Here is a 19968-nt window from a genome sequence, read left to right as displayed (position 1 = left end):
CAAAACATTTGGATGTTAGATCCCAAACTTTAAAATATTTTGAAGAGAACAAAAGGGCAAGCATTCCATGATTTGACTTCTATGGTATACCAGAGAATTTGATTCTAATAAGGTAAACAAAGGCAAAAAATAGGAGTGGGAGAGGAGAAATAATACAGTGAACAAGGCATTTGTTTTGCTTATTGCTTACCCAGAGTCAGTCTCAGGCACCATCTATGCTTCTTTCAGCACCACCAGTAGTGACTCTGGAGCACAGAACTGTGGTAAATTCAGAGCACAACTGGTTGAGGTCCACTCCCCACAGAAAAGAAAAGAAAAAAATAAAAAGGAAAGAAAAGGAAGGAAGGAAGGAAGGAAGGAAGGAAGGAAGGAAGGAAGGAAGGAAGGAAGGAAGGAAGGAAGGAAGGAAGGAAGGAAGGAAGGAAGGAAGGAAGGAAGGAAGGAAGGAAGGAAGGAAGGAAGGAAGGAAGGAAAGAGGGAGGGAAGGAAGGAGAAAGAAAACCAAAAATTAAAAAATAAATAAGATTAGACTGAATTGAAAATCTTCTATTAGGGACCTAAGTGATAGCACAGCAGTACAGGATTAATTTCTGAGTGCTAAACCATGAGTAATTCCCGAATGCCACCGAGTATAGCCCAAAAACAAATAAGGCAACAACAGAAAAAGAAAAGCATCTGTAAAAGATGTCTATTTCTTTTTTGGAGGGAGGGGGTTTGGACCACACCCAGTGATGTTCAGGGGTTACTCCTGGCTATGCACTCAGAAATCGCTCCTGGTTTGGGGGACCATATGGGATGCTAGGGGATGGAACCGCAGTCCGTCTGCTCTGGCCCCAAGATGGCATATTCTTTAAAAAGAAAAATAAAAACGTAAATTAATTCAATGAGAAACATGAAAAGCTAAAATTAGAGTAAGAAAATAAGGCAGAATGAAACAGAAGAGACATAAAAAGAGCAAAACATAAAGAATTTTTTCAATTAAAACTATTTTAAGATGAGCTAACAAGTTTCTTTGGATAGATCATAACATATGCAAATTTAATCTAAAACGATCTAGTTATAATTAAGACAAAATAGGGACTGAATAGAGTTATGACAGTGGATAGGGTGTTTGCCATGCATGCAGATGGAATGATCCCTATCATTCCACATGGTTCCCCTTAGAGTACTGCCAGGCATGATCCCTGAGCACAGAGCCAGGAGTAACTCCTGAGCACTATTAGATTATTATCAGCACTATTAGAAAACATAAAACAAAGTTATACAAATAATACATAAATTAAAGGGTAAACACTAAACTTAAGGACAATTTTAAACATTCAAATGATTTACTGTAACTTTAAAATCCTAATCAGTTAATTTTAGCAAAATACATTTAAAAATATTAATGCCTATGAATACCCAGTTAAGAATGAGGAAATTATTAGATTGCTGTTGCCATACAAGTTTCAGACCCAAAAGGTTTTATGGAGACATTTTATAAATTTTCAAATGCTGCACAATCTTCATACTACATAAACTACTCAGAATCAGGGTCTGCCTGCTTGTAGATCTAACCAGAGGTAACATACCTATCTGTTCTCCTTGTATATTCTGGAAATATTAAAATATTTACTAGATGACACTTTATAGGAAAATGTTTTGATACCCCTGTTTTGTTTGAATATATATTTGAATACATATTTTAAAAAGAAAAAAATATAAACTTTTTTTCTTGTTAAGCTCTACAAGTTTGTTATATATCTTAGATATTAACTCCTTATTAGATGGATACTGAGTGAATAGTTTCTTCCATTCCATGAGCACTCTTTGTATACTGTTCACTGTTTCCCTTAAGGTGCAAAGGCTTCTTAGTTTAATGTAATTCCATTTTTCTTCTTTTAATCTTTGCTACCACTTGCTTTATCAATGGTGGTCAAAGGTGAAGATGCCTTTAGTTTCAATGTCATGGAAAGCTCTGTCTACATTTTCTCTATGTACCTATGGTTTCAGATCATATATCAAGGCCTATAACCCATTTTTATTTAACTTTTGAGCACAGCATTAAAGAGAGGTTTGAGTTTTCTTTTTTCTTTTTTTTTTTTTTTGCATGTAGTTGACCAGTTTTCACCACTTCTGTGAATATAGTCTAGGGGCCAAAAACACAATATGGAAAAACTCTCTGCACTCCTATGTTTACCACAGCACTATTCACAATAGCCATAATCTGGAAAAAATAAAGTGCCTAAGAAAATATGAGTGGATAAAGAAATTTTGGTACATTGACACAATGGAATACTACACAGCTGTTAGGAAAAATGAAATCATGAAATTTTCTTATGCAATGACATGGAGACTATTATGCTGAGGAAAATGAGTCAGCGGAAAATGGATAGACATAGAATGATTGTCTATTAAATGCACTCAATTGGGGATATAAAATATAGTATTGTATTAATATTCAAAGTCAATAGAGACAAGGGCCAGGAGGACCAGTCCATAGTAGGTGCCACAAATATCTGGGGAGTATATTTAGGTCAAAGATTTGAATAACACACAGATATTAAGCCTATTAAGTGTGTAACAATCAGAATATTTTAAGGGGCCAGTGCAGTGATGGAAGCAGTAGAGCATTTGATTTGCACACGCTAACCTAGGATAGATCACGGTTCAATCCCCCAGCATCCCAGATGGTCCCCCAAGCCAGGATCAATTTCTGAGCATGACCGGGTATGGCCCAAAAAGCAAAAATATATATACATTATATATATTTTAAGAGACATTTCATAATAGATATATAGCCATTTGAGAAGATGTAATAATAGTAAACTTAGAGATGTTTGAGAATATAAACTTATAGCATATACATTTCCATATGTTCATGAAAGCTTTTCATGTTTATTTTGTTATGTATGGTTCCTCAGATTTTTTTTTTTTTGGTTTTTGGGCCACACCCAGCGTTGCTCAGGGGTTACTCCTGGCTGTCTGCTCAGAAATAGATCCTGGCAGGCACGGGGGACCATATGGGACACCGGGATTCGAACCAACCACCTTTGGTCCTGGATCGGCTGCTTGCAAGGCAAACGCTACTGTGTTATCTCTCCAGGCCTGGTCTCAGATATTTTTGTGTATATGTAATTTAACATAACTAAAGCAAAAATACTTAGATTTACAATTCATAATTATACTTGGAAACTTCAATATACTGCTATATATCACTGAAATGATAAACCATTAGAAAAAATTAGGCTAGAAAAAATTTGAGGGCCGGAGAGGTGGCGCTAGAGGTCCCCCATGCCAGGAGCGATTTCTGAGCGCATAGCCAGGAGTAACCCCTGATCGTCAAACAGGTGTGGCCCAAAAACCAAAAAAAATTTTTTTGAACAAGATTAACCAGTTAAATTGACATATATAGCATATTACGTTCAAAACCTGCAGGATTTGCTTTATTTTCAAGTGCACATTCTATATTTAGCAAATGTGTACATTTGTTGAGCCATAAACTATGTATCAACAAATTTCAGTCCATATTAATGTACAATATATTCTCTAACTATAAGTGAACTAGCCAGATTATCAATAAAAGATAAATAGAAAATATTAATTGCTTAGTAATTAAGCACTTAGTAATAACTTATGATTAAACCATTTTGAATAAATTTTAAATCAAATTATAATAGTATTTTGTTTTTGTTTTGGGGCCACACCCGGTAATGCTCTGCTTTCAGAAATCGCTCCTGGCTTGGGGAACCATATGGGATGCCAGGGAATCGAACCACAGTTCATCCTAGGTCAACCATGTGCAAGGCAAATGCCCTACCATTGAGCCACCACTCTGGCCCCTATAATAGTATTTTCTATTATAAAATCTATATAAATCTATTCTATATATAAATCTGTGTTATAATAGATGTGAAATGTTATGTTTATTACAATAGACATATAATGTTAAAATTTATAGAATGCAATTAATGCTATCTGATGAAGGAAATTAGAGCCTTAATTAGATTTATTAAAAAAAAAGTATGGGCCAGGAGAAATAGCACAGAGGTAGGACATTTGCCTTGCACGCAGGTGATCCAGGATAGATGGTGGTTCGAATTCCAGCATTCCATATGGTCCTCAGAGCCTGCCAGGAGCGATTTCTGAAAGCAGAGCCAGGAGTAACCCCTGAGCGCTGCCAGATGTGACCCAAAAACCAAAAACCAAAAAAAAAAAAAAAAGGCAAAAATAGTTAGAAATTATTAAACTTAATTCATAAAGTAGAATATAGCTAGTAATAAAAATGTGTTATTTTAGGTATTTACTAAACTGTAGGGTGTGAAGATATTGGTGTAATACTCTGAGAGTTTGTGTGAGAGTGTTTTGGGATGAGGTTGAGTCAAATAAAAACAGTAAAGTTGATTTCTCTCCCTATGCACACGAACTTCATCAAATTAGTTGACTGAGCAAACCCAAACGACTGACCTGCCCCCAGTAAAATAATTAGCTTCCCTCACTTTTGTTGAACTCGAACATCAGTTTTAAGACTTGAACTGAAACATCAGCTCTTCCTGTATTTGGAACCTTTCTTTGGCCTTTAGATTGGTATTATTCAGTGGGTTCACCTGGTTCTCAGGCCTTCAGACTCAGACTGGAACTAATCGTCAGCTCTCTGGGTCTCCAGCTCCCCTGCTCACTCTGCAGATATTGGGACTTGTCAGCCTCCATAATCACGTGAGCCAATTCCTTTAATAAATGTCCTTCTACATATCTATCTATCTATCTATCTATCTATCTATCATCTATCTATCTATCTATCTATCTATCTATCTATCTATCTGTCTGTCTGTCTGTCTGTCTGTCTGTCTGTCTGTCTGTCTATCTATCTATCATCTATCTATCTATCTATCATCTATCTATCCCATTCTTCATTTTCCTGGAGAAATCTAGAGTACAAAATGAGCAAATGTTAAAAGACATAGAAATAAAAAAATATAACACATTAGTAGATACTAGTAAAAGATTGATTTTGTACAAACACTATATAACTGATATAATTCTGAAAAGTCTGATCAAGAAGAAAAAGATATGGGACAGAAGCATTTGACCCAGTTCAGTCCCCAGTGACACGTACATGGACCCCCAATTATAACTATCTCCAGATGTAGCACTAGAGGTTTTCTGGTACTGCAAGTGTGATCCTGAATATCACCTCGAAGATTATTCAGATGGTTCCTGGCACCACTGAGTGCAACATCACTGCATCCTCCTGGTACTGAACTGAATACACACCACTGTGGCTGCATTTATACTCACCTAGGCCACCAGTTTTTTAAAAGTCTGTTAATGGAATTGTTAACAAAAAATGTAAAAAAATTAAAAATATACTACAAATCATTTGGGAGGCAAGAATTTTATCACTGAATCACCAGTGCCTCCTAAGAAGCAGTTGATTAAATTCTACTCCCCCTATGATAAACATAAATAAATCTTTGGTTACCTTGGGAAAAGAAACAAGTTATAAATCTGAACTTTGTTGATCTGACAAAATAAGAAAAGGGTGTTTTTTTATGGAGAATTAATTAAAATAATTTCTTGAAATTATAAATTAGACAAAGGCATTTACTACTTACCTCACATTGTCTAGATATTGACATTAGTTGTTAGAAAAGATAAGAGAGAATAGGAATTCTTTTATGCAATTATAGAGACGATTACTGCTGCCACTTATAGTAACTGCTTCACAGCACATGTTAAACATACTTATTCCATAGATCTACATATATCTGGAATAAATGTGTATATCTACTCACCAAAAGGTTTTTCAAATTCACCAAACTCAGATATTTGTTTATAATAGTGTTATTCTATCACTTATAAAAATTAAATAATGGTAGTGTCATAACGAAGCAATACATTTAACAAAGAAATACATTGTTGTTCTGAACGGTGCTGATAGTTAATTAACTGATAATATAAATGTCAAAATATAAAACAGGACAATGTAGAATATGCAACATGCAATTATATGAAAGCTAAAGCATGTAACAATAACCTATAGTTTTATGTCAAGAGAGTAGCTAACTTTAGAAAAATAATGTGTATATTGTTTTACTTCTACTTCCATTTATTATGTTTTATTTCTTGATCTTAAGTAGTATTTTCCTCAGGACTATTCATGTATTTAATTAAAGACACATCTTTAATTTGTGTACTTTTCTCTATGTTTGTTTCAGTAAACATTTAAAAAAATTAAGCACCTGTTCCTGAAGAAATAAATTTACAAATAATTTTTACTTTAAAATATGTCTGTTACATATATATGGACATAAATACATATATAATATAATAGTTTATTTAATGTGGAAATATTAGATTTATTACCATTAACATGAGGAATAAATTAATAAAAATAAAATAATATAAATAATAATAAAAACCTCTTCAGTTTTATACCCAAACAACATTAGAAGGTATTTAAAAGCACAGACAAGTAAAAAAAATTAGAAAAAATAGTAAACTAGTCTCATTATAGATTTCATAATATACTTGAAATGTCTATGAAAATAAACATTAAAACAAAAATAAAAATATTTAGAAGTTAGCATACTAAAATTTAACAATAGAAACAATGCTGTCTTAGAAATGAGAATAAAGGGCCCGGAGAGATAGCACAGCGGCGTTTGCCTTGCAAGCAGCCAATCCAGGACCAAAGGTGGTTGGTTCGAATCCCAGTGTCCCATATGGTCCCCCGTGCCTGCCAGGAGCTATTTCTGAGCAGACAGCCAGGAGTAACCCCTGAGCACTGCCGGGTGTGGTCCAAAAACCAAAAAAAAAAAAAAAAAATGAGAATAAAGAGGAGATTAATAATAAAGCAAAACACAAAATAATTAACTAAAAACAAACAAGAAAATCTACATACATGAAAATATTGCAAGCTTCCTGAAAGATGTGAAAGTATAGTGCCAGAAAGATAGTATATAGGAGATAAGATAATTGTATTGCACACACCAAGCTGGTTTGATATCTGGCACTTCATAAGGTACCCTAAGCAGAGCCAGAATGATCCCCAAGCAGAGCCAGGATTAAATTTGGAGGACTTACTGGGAGTCAACCACCTCCACTGCACAAAAGTATAATTGAGTAAGTGAAAATATCATTTGCTCTTATTAAGCATAGTTTTGTTTGTTTGTTTGTTTGTTTTGGGGCCACACTGGCAGTGCTCAGGGGTTACTCCTGGCTGTCTGCTCAGAAATAGCTCCTGGCAGGCACGGGGGACCATATGGGACACCGGGATTCGAACCAACCACCTTTGGTCCTGGATCGGCTGCTTGCAAGGCAAACACCGCTGTGCTATCTCTCCGGGCCCTCAGCATAGTTTTTTAATTTCCAGAAGTTAAGTTTTACATCTCAGCCTTTAAAACCAAATGCTCTTATTATTAACAAAGTTTTTTTTAAAAAAACTGTATTTTTTCCTCAAAGATTAACCTTGAGACATTTCAAACATTTAAATGTGATCTCTTCTTTGAACATAGAAGCATTTTCTCATTTAAATATTTTATTAATTACATGTAATTTTTAAAAATGCCTTTATCAGAACACCATGTTGAATTTCAGTCACAAAAAGAACACTTCCTTTCACCAGTGCAACATTCCCACCACCAATGCCCTCCATCTCCATCCTCCCACACCCCTTGCCTGTATTCGAGACAGGTATTCTACTTCTCTCACTCATTAACATTTTTATGGTAGTTTTATTTTTTCTAACTGCACTCATCCCTCTTTAAGGTGAGCTTTATATCATGAGCTGGTCATTCTGGACCTCATCTCTGGGCATTATTACAATAATGACTTTTATTTTTCTTAAAACCCATATATAAATGAGACAATTCTGTGTCTCACTCCCTCTGACTTATTTCACTCAGCATAATAGTTTCCATGTTCATCCACATATAGGAAAATTTCATGACTTCATCTCTCCTGATATCTCTCTGCTTGATATTCCATTGTGTAGATGTATCAAAGTTTCTTTAGCCATTCATCTGATGAAGGGCATCTTGGTTGTTCCCAGAGTCTGGTTATTGTGAATAGTGCTGCGATGAATACAGGTGTGAGGAAGGGATTTTTGTATTACACTTTTGTGTTCCGAAGATATATCCATATGGGAGCTCAATTTCCAGCTTTTTGAGGAATCTCCATATTGCTTTCCATAAGGGCTGGCCTAGACAGCATTCCCACCAGCAGTAAATGAGAGTTCCTTTCTCTCCACAGCCCACCAGCACTTATTGTTCTTGTTCTTTGTGATGTGTGCCAGTGTGGCGTGAGATGGCACCTTATCATTGTTTTGATTTGCATCTCCCTGATAATTAGTGATGTGGAACATTTTTTATGTGCATTTTGGTCATTTGTATTTTTTCTTTGAGAAATTGTTCATTTCTTCTCCCATTTTTTGATGGGGTTAGATGTTTTTTCTTGTTAAATTCTGTCAGTAACTTGTATGTCTCAGATATTAGCCCCTTGTCTAATGAGTATTTGATGAATATTTTCTCCCATTCTGTGGGTGGCTTTTGTATCCTAGGCACTATTTCCTTTAAGGTTCAGAAGCTTCTCAGGTTAGTCCCATTAGTTTATCTGTTTCCACTTGTATAGAGAGTGCTGTTTCATGACTAAAGACTTGAAGATGCCTTTAGTCTCAATGTCATGAATTGTTTTACCTACGTATTATTCGATATATCTTATGGTTTCAGGTCTGATATCCAGGTCCTTAATCTATTTGGATTTGACCTTTGTGCATGGTGTTAAATGGAGGTCTCAGTTCTCTTTTTTGCAAGTGGCTGACCAGTTGTGCCAACACCACTTGTTGAAAAGGCTTTCCTTGCTCCATTTTGCATTTCTTGCCCCTTTATTAAAGATTAGTTGATTGTATATTTGGGGAACATTTTCTAAATACTCAAGTCTATTTCACTGATCTGAGAGTCTGTCTTTATTCCAATACCATGTTGCTTTAATGACTATAGCTTTGTAATACAATTTAAAGTTGGGGAAAGTGTTGCCTCCCATATTCATTTTCCCAAGGGTTGTTCTAGCTTTTCATGGGTGTTTATTGTACCAAAACAATTTCAGGAATATTTGATCCACTTCTTTGAAGAATGTCATGGGTATCTTTAGAGGGATTGCATAAAATTTGTATAATGCTTTCAGTAGTGTTGCCATTTTAATGATGCTAATCCTGCCAGTCCATGAGCAGGGTATGTGTCTCCATTTCCTGTGTCCTCTTTTATTTCTTGAAGCAGGCTTTTGTAGTTTTATTTGTATAGGTCCTTCACCCTTTAGTTAAGTTGACTCCAAGATATTTGAGTTTCTGTGACACTGATGTGAATGAGTTTGTTTTGTTTTTTTGTTTGTTTGTTTGTTCTTTAGTTTTGGGGCCACACCGTGACACTCAGGGGTTACTCCTGGCTATGCACTCAGAAATTGCTCCTGGCTTGGGGGAACATATGGGACGCTGAAGGATCAAACTACAGTCTGTCCTAGGCTAGCGCAGGCAAGGCAGACACCTTACCTCTGCATCACCGTATCATGCATCAGTGCATCAGTGCATCACCGCACTGGTCCTATGCTCAGAAATCGCTCCTGGAAGGGTCGGGGGACGATATGGAATGCTGGGATTTGAACCACCGTCATTCTGCGTCTAAGGCAAATGCCTTACCGCTGTGCTATCTCTCTGGCTGGAGTTGTTTTTTTTTTTTAATGTCCATTTCTTCTCTATCATTATTGATGTATAAGAAGGCCATTGATTTTTGCATGTTAATTTTGTCGCCTGCCACTTTGCTATATGAATCTATTGTTTCTAGAAGCATCTTGGCAGAGTCTTTAGGGTTTTTTAGAGATATCATCATGTCATCAGCAAACAGTGAGAACTTGACTTCTTCCTTTCCTATCTGGATGCTCTTGATATATTTTTCTTGCCTAATCACTATGGAAGAACTTCCAGCACTATGTTGAATAGGAGTGGTGAGAGAAGGCAGCCTTGTCTTGTACCAGATTTTAGAAGAAAGGCTTTTAATTTATCAACATTAAGAATAATATTTGAATAATATTTGGGTTGACTATACTGAGAAAAGTTCCTTTCATTCCAATCTTGATGAGAGATTTTTTTTTTATCAAGAATGGGTGCTGGACCTTATTGAATGTTTTCTATTGATCTGATCATATGACTTTTATTTTTATTTTCATTGATATGGTATATATGTTGATTTATTTACATATGGTAAACCATCCTTGCATTTCTGGATGAATCTGACTTGGCCATAGTGTATGACCTTCTTAATTAGGCATTGGATACTATTTGCCAGTATTTTGTTGAGGATCTTTGCATGTGTGTTTATCAGGGATATTGGTCTGTAGTTTTCTTTTCTTGTAACATCTCTGTCTTGTTTTGGTATTTGGTTGATGTTAGCTTCATAAAAACTATTTCGGAGTGTTCCTGATTTTTCAATTTTATGAAAGAGCTTGGAAAGGATTGGTAGTAGTTCCTCTAGAAAGGTTTGAAAGAATTCATTAGTGAATACATCTGGGTCTGGGCTTTTGTTTTTGGGAAAACTTTTGATTGCTCTTTTAATTTCCTCAATAGTGATGGGTCTATTTATATATGTTAAGTCATCCTGGTTTAACTGTGGAATATTGTAGGAGCCCAAGAATTTATCCATTTCTTCCAGGTTCTCATGTTTCGTGGCATAGAGTTTCTAAAAGTAGTCTCTGATTACCATTTGAATCTCTGCAATATCTGCAGTGATCTCACCCCCTTTTCATTTCTAATCCGGTTTATTAAGTTTCTCTCTATCTGTTTCTTTGTGAGTTTTGCTAGTTGTTTATTAATCTTGTTTATTTTTTCAAAGAATCAACTTTTGCTTTTGTTACTTTTTTAAATTTTTTTATTTCCACTTCATTGATTTCTGCTTTAAGCTTTATTATTTTCTTCTGCCTACCTATTTTTGGGTCACGATATGAATATCACCTCAAAGAGGAATGCGTGCAGTGAAGGGTGGTCTGAGAAGTTAGTCTGTACAATTCCTATCCTCCTGACTTTATGTAAATATATTTTATTGGCCAGCATATGGTCTGTCCTAGAGAATGATCCATGTGCATTGGAGAAGAATGTATATCCAATTTTCTGGGGCTGGAGTGCCATATATATTAATATATAATATATATATATATATTAGTCCACTTTCTTCCATGTCTTTTTTCAGAGCTAGTATATTCATTCTGGGTTTCATCCTGATTGACCTATAAAGGGGTGACAGGGCAGTATTGAGGTCTCCTACTATTATTGTATTGCTATTGATATCTTCTTTCAAATTTGTCAACAATTTTATTAAATATTTTGCTGGTCTCTCATTGAGTGCATATATGTTTAAGAGAAGATTTCTTCCTGTTGTACTTATAACTTTTCTAAGTCTAAAATTTGTGTCATTTGACATTAATATGGCCACTCCAGCTTTTTTAAAGGACTTGTTTGCTTGGAAAATTGTCCACCAGCCTTTGATTTTGAGTATGTGTTTGTTCTGACTATTTAGATTTGTTTCTTGTAGGCAGCAGAATGTTGGCTTCAGCTTTTTGATCTATTTGACCACTCTGTGTCATTTTGACCACTCTGGTGTATTTAGTCCATTGACATTGAAAGAGATTATTGTATTAATGACATATAATTTTAATTTTTTATTTTATGTAATAAGTATCCATAATTCTTATTCATTGTTTAACTATTATTAATTAAACATATTAATCAGATACCTATTTCCTCAATACTATTTTAGGTTTTAATTATATAGTACTGGAGAAATCATCCTACTTGTTTACTTTTATGGTTCTATATTTTACTGAGAAATATTTTTAATATATAAGTGTATATAATTATAATGTACAATGTTGTTTTTAAAGTTATAAAATACAATATTATTTAAAATGTATAAAACTATATATGTAATATCATAAAATATAACCATGCAAAATTATGCATGTCTTTAATATATATTTGTTACTTCCATGATATTTATGTTTTGGTATTTGACAGACAACTTTTCAGAGTAATTTTTTTGTCTTTATCTATCCTGGACTCAGAGTTACCTTTTTTGATGTCTTTAGGTGTCAGTATTGGGGCCTGAGCAATAGCACAGAGAGTAGGGCATTTGCTTTGCATGCAGCTAACCTGAATTCAATATCTGGCATCCCATATGGTCCTCCAAACCTGCCAGAAGAGACTCCTGAGCACAGAGCAGGAGTAACCCTGAGCACCATCAGGTATAGCCCCAAACAAAACAACATAAACAAAGAAAAAAATAGATGTCAGTACTGATTTTTCTTTCTTAATTAAATGGTTCTAATTTTGTTTTAGCTCCTATTTCAGTAACATAAAGTTTTTTAAGAAATTTATAACATTTTGAGGTCCAATATTTTAGATTTTGTGATTTAATGATGCTTTTGCTAATAATGTTTTATACTCAAAACAATTTGTTTCTGTTTTTTATGTTACTATAAATGATATTTTACAATATTATTTTTTATCTTGGACACAAATTATGAAAGATTTTGTTATGTATTTGCTTTTCATATTTACCAAACTTTTCATATTTAAAAATCTTCTATGTTCTCTCCATAGAAACTTTACCTTACATTTAATAAAAAAAATTGTTTTATTTTCCTCATTTTCTATGGTATGTGAAATGATTTGTTTTAAAATTCAAATATATGTTAATACATGTATTAATACAGTATACTTGATTTTTTAAATTTTCCAAAAATATTCTTTACAAAAATTGTTATGTACAGTGTAAGATAAAATTATTTATGCATATACTTAATTTTTACTTTTATAGCTTATTACATCATTGTAACATTTAATGTAGTATTATTTTATTATTTTGGACCACATGTGGTGGTGTTCAAGATTTACTCCTGGTTTTGTACTCAGGGTTAATCCTTGTAGGGTTGGGGACAATATGTGATGCAAGGGGTTGAACCTGGGTTTCTACCTTCTGAATTATTATTCAACCTTTAATATAGTTCTTAACACTCAATTTTATTATTATATCACATCAATTTTTAAAATTTATTGTGTATGGTTGATAGCAAAAGTTTAGTATATATAGTAGCTTCAAAAATGGTGTTTTTATAATTTGAAATTTTATTTTTATATTTAAACCATGTGATGATTTGTTTTAAATTATTTGTGCTCTATTTTAAAATGTTGAGATAGTGATAGGATAAAGTAATTTATAAAATTTATATAAAGAGTTATAGTATAAACACCACTATCTTTCCATATTACTACTTTTTAAAATTACTGAAACATCTTTATATGCTCTATATTTTTATCTGAGAAATACTATTAGTACATTTTAAGAAAATGGTGGTGGGAATGTTGCACTGGTTAAGGGGGTGTTCTTTACATGACTGAAACCTAAACACAATCATATATGTAATCAAGATGTTTAAATAATGGAAAAAAAAGAAAAAATAACTCAAACTGGGCATTTGATTTAGAGGTAGAGAGCATTTGCCTTGTATGTATAACTCTCTGAGTTTGATCGCCAGCATTGTAAACAAAAGCATAAAGAGAAGCATAAGAAAGAATGGCATATTTAACCAAAAATGATATTTGAAATTGAAAGTGTTTTAAATATATTTACATAGAAGTTATTGTATATGTTACTTCCTTTACAAGAAGTATATATTAACTATTTTACAGATATATATATTAATTATTTTACTTCTAATATAGAGGCAGGCTATACGTAGAGAGGGAGGGTGGGAAAGTGGGAACATTGGTGAAGAGGTGGGTGTTGGACATTGTATGACTGAAATTCAATCATGAAAATCTTTGTAACTGTGTACTTATAGTGCTTTAATTTAGAATAAAGTTAGCTTTCTTTCTTTATATTATATATATGTATATATATATCTTTTATATATATCTTTTATAATTCTTTTATAATTCATTAAAAAATTTAAAATCTTTTATAATTCATTAAAACATTATAAACATGCCTGAGTTTATACTAATAGTGGTCCTTACATATTTTTGACTCCAGTTCTGACTAATGGGAAAAATAACTAGTTGAATAAAGTATTTTTAGAACTAAAAAAAAAAAAAGAAAATGTAGTATGTATCCCTAGAAAATATCATTGTTAAAGCATTGACCTCTATTTTGTTTGTTTATTTGTGAGCCACACAAGGAGGTATTCAAGAGTTACTCCTAGCTCTGAGTTCTGGGGTTATTCCTTGCCATGCATGAGGCCTTTTGGGAGGCTGAGGATCGAACCTGGGTTGGGCATGTTCAAGGCAAATGCTCTACCTACTATGCTATACCTCAGGCCCACACTGACCTACCTTTATATGTTTTATTTAATCAATGATAGATTAACAAAATTATAACTATCAATAACTGTAATTCTATAGTTAAAATTGTTATTAATTCTTAAATTTAAAATTATAAACAAAGCTCGTAGTGTTTTGCTGAACACTCTTGATTATTCTATAATCATGTCTGATCTCTAGATTTCAAGATCTATTTTTCTTTTTTTTTGTTTGTTTGTTTTTGGGTTATACCCAGTGGTGCTCCAGGATTACTCCTGCCTCTGTACTCAGATATTTCTCCTGGGGATTCTTGGGGGACCATGTGGGATACCAGATATTGATCTCTGGTCAGCTGCCAGCAAGGCAAGTGCCCTATCCACTGTATTATCACTCTAGCCCCTCAAGTTCTATTTTCTTAAAAGTACATATAGAGCTGGAGTAGGTTGGGCATTTTCCTAGCACATGGTTTACCCACGTGTGAGTCTTGACATCCTATATGGTCTCTAGAGCGCAGAGCAAGGAGAAAGCTTGTTCAATTGTACATGTTCAATTTTTCTTTGGAAATAATTAGTATTTTGGTGTTAAGTCCACATTGGCAGTGCTCAGGCCTTAGTCCTGACTCTAAATTCAGGATTCATGCTTAGCAGTGCTCAGAGAACCACAAGGGGTGCCCAGGATCGACCCTGGGCCAGTAACATACAAGATAATCACCTGACCTGATGTGATAGCTTTATGATTCAAAACTCAAAACTTTTATTGATAAATCTTTTTATTAAAGCAGAATATATTATGCCATGTTTTTAAAACCTTTATTCAATTTTAAAATTATTTAATATGTCATATTATATAGTGTGATTTTATTTTAAGAATATTGAGCCTTTTGAAAAAGTTAAAATCAACATTACAATTACAAAAATGATTATTCTATTCTATTGTTTTCCAGCTGTTAATAGGTTATGAAAATGGTACTGTAGTATTCTGGGACCTGAAATCTAAAAGAGCTGAGCTGAGAGTTTATTATGATGAGGTAAGTAATTTCTATTGAAATATTTGAAAAGTATTATTTCTTTGTACATGTTTTTTTATTTTTAAGCTTTATATGTTATCAGTGTTTTTTCATTGAAAAATTTCTTGTTTCTGACAGTATCTCACGTTTTCCTTTTGATATTTTGCATTTTCCAACTCTAAATTGTTCTGAATGGGAATTCTGCCTTTATTGCCCTTTTTTTTGGCCTCTTCTCTATTTAGGTACTCTGTAATTATACTACTATATCTAAACTTCATCTAAACTATCTTCCCTTTTAAGTTCTAAACTTATATATTTGAGATCTTAAAAGAAATCCTTTACTTCTTTTGTAGAACATTCTTTTTCTGAAGCAAAATTTGAATTGGCCAGTTTGAAATACTTAGTCTTTTAATACTTTTCTTCTAAAAACAGGGAATTGAATTAATAATATTTAATATAATGAAATTGGTTCTATTGTACAAAGTTTAAACTTGTGTTTTTAAACATAAATGTTCATTTAAAGAAGTGAATTTCCATTTATTAAGAAGACTTCCACATTATATTTCAGTACTTTTGAAACTAATTACATTATTAAATTACCATTAAAATTATTCAATAATTTTTCTCTCAGAAGTTGAAAAAGTGAAAACAGTGATATTAACTGGCAAAAATGTAAAAAATATAGGAATTATCTTTGGTAGCTATGAAAATAAACATGGCTACCCGTACTGTCATCTTAAAATATTTTGGAATTTAAAAAAGATATCGGAGAAAAATACAATCAGAAATATTTATCTGGTATCACAAACAATGGAAGAAAGTTAAAGAATATTTATCTAACATCCTTTCTTTTTTCTCCTCCAACACTCAATTATGTGGATCAGCTCTCCCATATGTTGCCATTGGAACATTATCGCTACCTTCCTGTGTATCTTTAATTGTCCAAAAATATGAAAGATAAAATGATTTATGTATAAGTTATCACAACAATGATATAAATATAACAAAAATAAGAATCTGTTTTAGAACACCTCCTCTATAATATTTCCTAAATGTTTTCACAAAAGTGAAATATTACTATTTTGGTGCTTAAAGATATAAACCTTTATCTACCTCAGATCCTCAGGTGATCCCTCCTGGTTTACTTCTTAGCACTTTTCTTTATAATTTTTTTTTGGGGGGTCACACCGGCAGCTCTCAGGGGTTACTTCTGGCTCTATGCTCAGAAATGGCTCCTGGCAGGCTCCGGGGACCATATGGGATGCAGGGATTCGAACAACCGTCTTTCTGCATGAAAGGCAAATAAACGCCTTATCTCCATGCTATATCTCCGACCCCTTAGCACTTTTCTTAAACTAAAAATTTACCTGTATATACAAAATAATTGTGTAGTGATAAATAATTCAAAAATAAATGATAGAGCAATTGGGTGATTTTGGTCATGGTTGATTTTTAAAATGCCCAAACAAGTGATAATTATAATTATGTACCTTATTAACTTCCCTTGAATAATAAGAAAAGGAGGCCCTAGAAACATTACTGGGATTTCTCTTTGGTTAAATTCATAAAATATAAAGATGTAGGGATCAGAGTGATAATACAGTGGGTAAGGTGCTGGCCTTGCATGCATGACCTGTGTTTAATCCTTCGTACACCATTTGATCTTCCTGAGCCTCACTTCAGGGGGTGGTCCCTGAGTACATTCTGAGCCAACAGTGCATCTTGAGCACAGGTGGGTGTGATCCCCCCACATAAAAGAATATAAGGATGTAGATTATAGTCTATTTCAATATAGTAGTAAATGTCAATAGTCCAGATATCATCTGGATATAAACCAAGTGAAACTAAAATAGAACTGCTAAAGAAATAATTAGAGAAAATGCATATTAGTAGCTTTTGCTATAGTTATTTTTAAAAAAATGGAAAAAAATTTCTAACCTTAAGAGTAAAAGCAATTTTTTAGTAAACTGCTTGAAGATTAGCAAAATTTAAGCCAGTAGAATACTATACACTTATATACTTATAAGTCATTTTAATGTAGATTTTATGTTATATTTTACATTGAAAATAAAAATATTGAGGACCAGAGAGATAGTATTAGGATTAAAATGCTGGCCTTGATCTCTGGAATAACAAGGAATGAATTTTGTTCTTTTTCACAGAACTGGGAGTAATGCCAGTATACCTGTGTGTAATAGAAAACCTTTCCCCTAAAAACTTAAAAATGAGTAAATATGAATATTTAAATAAATGTTAAAGTAAATACATGATAGTTATATAATTCTACAATTTATTTTAATGTATTTTATATGACCTTTTATTTTTGTTTGTTTTTTGGACCACACTCCATAGTACTCACATTTTACTCCTGGCTCTACACTAGAGTTATTCCTGATAGACTCAGGGGACCTTATGGGTTTCCAGTGTCAAACTCAGGTCAGCTGCATGCAAGGCGAGCACTCTACATAAGCTCCAAATCTGTCTGTTCCTTTTAATAGGCTTAGTGATTTATTTCATTTTTCTGCCAAAATTTTCTTATCATATATACATATACATTGGTTAGTTTTTATTCATAATTCTGTATTATATCATTTGAATATATAATTTTATTTTTTACTGCTGAACTTTCTAAACTTGCCTTAGCATTTTACCTCTCATATTGAGACATGATCTATAATGCTTATAGTTAAAATGGTTTCTCATGAATCATCAATGATCTCATTGCTAAAAGTCACTTCATATACAATCCTCATCATAACTTCCTTTTCATGAGAATTATCCTCCATATCTGTGCTTTCTACATTAGTTACACTCCTCCTCCATGTTTTTTTCTCCTTAGCTCTTTAAATTACATTCTTCAGGATTCTGACTTTGCCTTTATTGATCCTCTTCTGATTTATATTTATGTGCCTATTCTTTCATAAATTTAAATGAGTACTTTATCTTAATAAAAGTAAAATTTATGTGTCTTTAACCCTTACTTTTCTCCTAAGATCTAGATCTAAATATGTGAATTTAGATAAATATTCCTTTAACACAGGATTTTTATTTAAGGACTGAACATCTTCCTGTATTTTCATTTACAATTCATAAATTTTTTTAGTTTGGAGCCCTCAGAAAAACATTTTAAACTCATTTTTCATATATATTTTGAAATTAATTTTATAGTCTTAATCTTGTCTTTCATAGTATCTTTTATATTCTCTTTTTTCATCTCAAATTAATTTTTCTAGTTTTGGTTGTTATTTTTTGCCTGAGTGACTATCACAGTTTTCTGTGATTAGTTAATATCTCAATTTTCTAGAGAATCTTGCTAACATGATATCATTTTCAGGTCTAGATCATTTAATTATCTATCAGAATCATTGAGATCCTAGTGGGTTCTTCTTACTTTACTAGATTTATTCCAACCCTCAGGAGTATTTAGCACTAAAGAAGTAAAATTAGTTCAAATATCAGGTTTTCCAAAATTTACTCTTTTAAAGTCTTCTTTGGTAAAAAAGAATTTAATATGCCTATTCTTATACTAAATAAATATGTTTGATTGTTTACTTATTTACTTGTTTTGCTTATATATTACAGCTATTATTTTCATTTCTATCTTCTCCAGTAGTTAGAAATTCACTGAGAAAAAAAATTGTTAGGGCTAAGGTACTTTCCCTGATTCCACCACAAAAAGCAATACAAATATGGAAAATTTAATTTGAGGTTCATCAAGTTACTATGTAGAGGAAAGAAGAAATAATAATTCTCTTGAGTCAGCTACCAAGGTGGGAAGAAATACACAGAGAAAAACCCCAAATATAAATATTATTTCCCTCCTCTAATTTATTGGATGCTAGCAAGAAAAAAGAAATCTGTGTATAGAAGTGAGGACTAAGATGAGAGAATTACAGTTCAGGCTTTAATAATGATTTTTCCACTAAATTAAAATTTTACACCATTTTCTTTATATATTAATGATATTTATTAATGAATGGTGACTATTAAAATTATTATTTGGAAGCTTCAATTAATAACATATTTATAACATTTATATTTGCATATGCTAAATAACCTCATAGAATTGAATACATTTATATAATTGCTTGAGGTTCAATATATTCATATAAGTATATATATACACATTTATAGTATAGATAGTGATATATAACAGCACAAATTTGATATATAGTTCTAAATAATAATGTTAATTTATATCAGTCTTCTGTATATTAAATTGTAATAGAGATAGTAACATGTAACAGCATAAATTAATGTAATTTTCAAAGTTTTCAAGCAAGTATTAATATTCATTTATATTAATATTTTTTAATTTTCTTTCAAGAAAATATTTTCTACACATCTGTGTTTTCTATGCCAACTATACTTTTTTATCACTGATCTTAAAACTTCCTAATATCTATATATAATTGATTAATTTAGAAAAAGTATCAGGAATGTGAAAATATTATATTTATAATTTATTTATTCAACATATATTCTGTTGAGTTCTCGCTTTATGCAAAACTATTTGTTGTACTTCTAGCAATAAAACAACATACAAATGAAACCATTAATTTACTTAATTCAAACTGAAAAATCTGAAAATATAAAAAACTTTCAGGTATGGGACCAGACCTACAGCAATAATAAGGGCATT

At 32.5% G+C, this 19968-nt stretch overlaps 1 protein-coding gene across 1 annotated transcript in view; it reads left to right on the top strand.

Moving 5' to 3' along the window:
- Positions 1-19968, top strand: part of STXBP5L (syntaxin binding protein 5L) — a 323518-nt gene that overhangs the window by 108312 nt on the left and 195238 nt on the right. Inside the window, exon 8 of the mRNA XM_049785948.1 lies at positions 15264-15347. Coding sequence (XP_049641905.1) covers positions 15264-15347 — 84 coding nt within the window. The remainder of the gene's footprint in view (positions 1-15263; positions 15348-19968) is intronic.

The sequence above is a fragment of the Suncus etruscus genome, chromosome 13, assembly GCF_024139225.1.
Source record: "Suncus etruscus isolate mSunEtr1 chromosome 13, mSunEtr1.pri.cur, whole genome shotgun sequence".
Taxonomy (NCBI): Eukaryota; Metazoa; Chordata; class Mammalia; order Eulipotyphla; family Soricidae; genus Suncus; species Suncus etruscus.
This window is presented reverse-complemented; position numbering and strand designations above follow the sequence as displayed.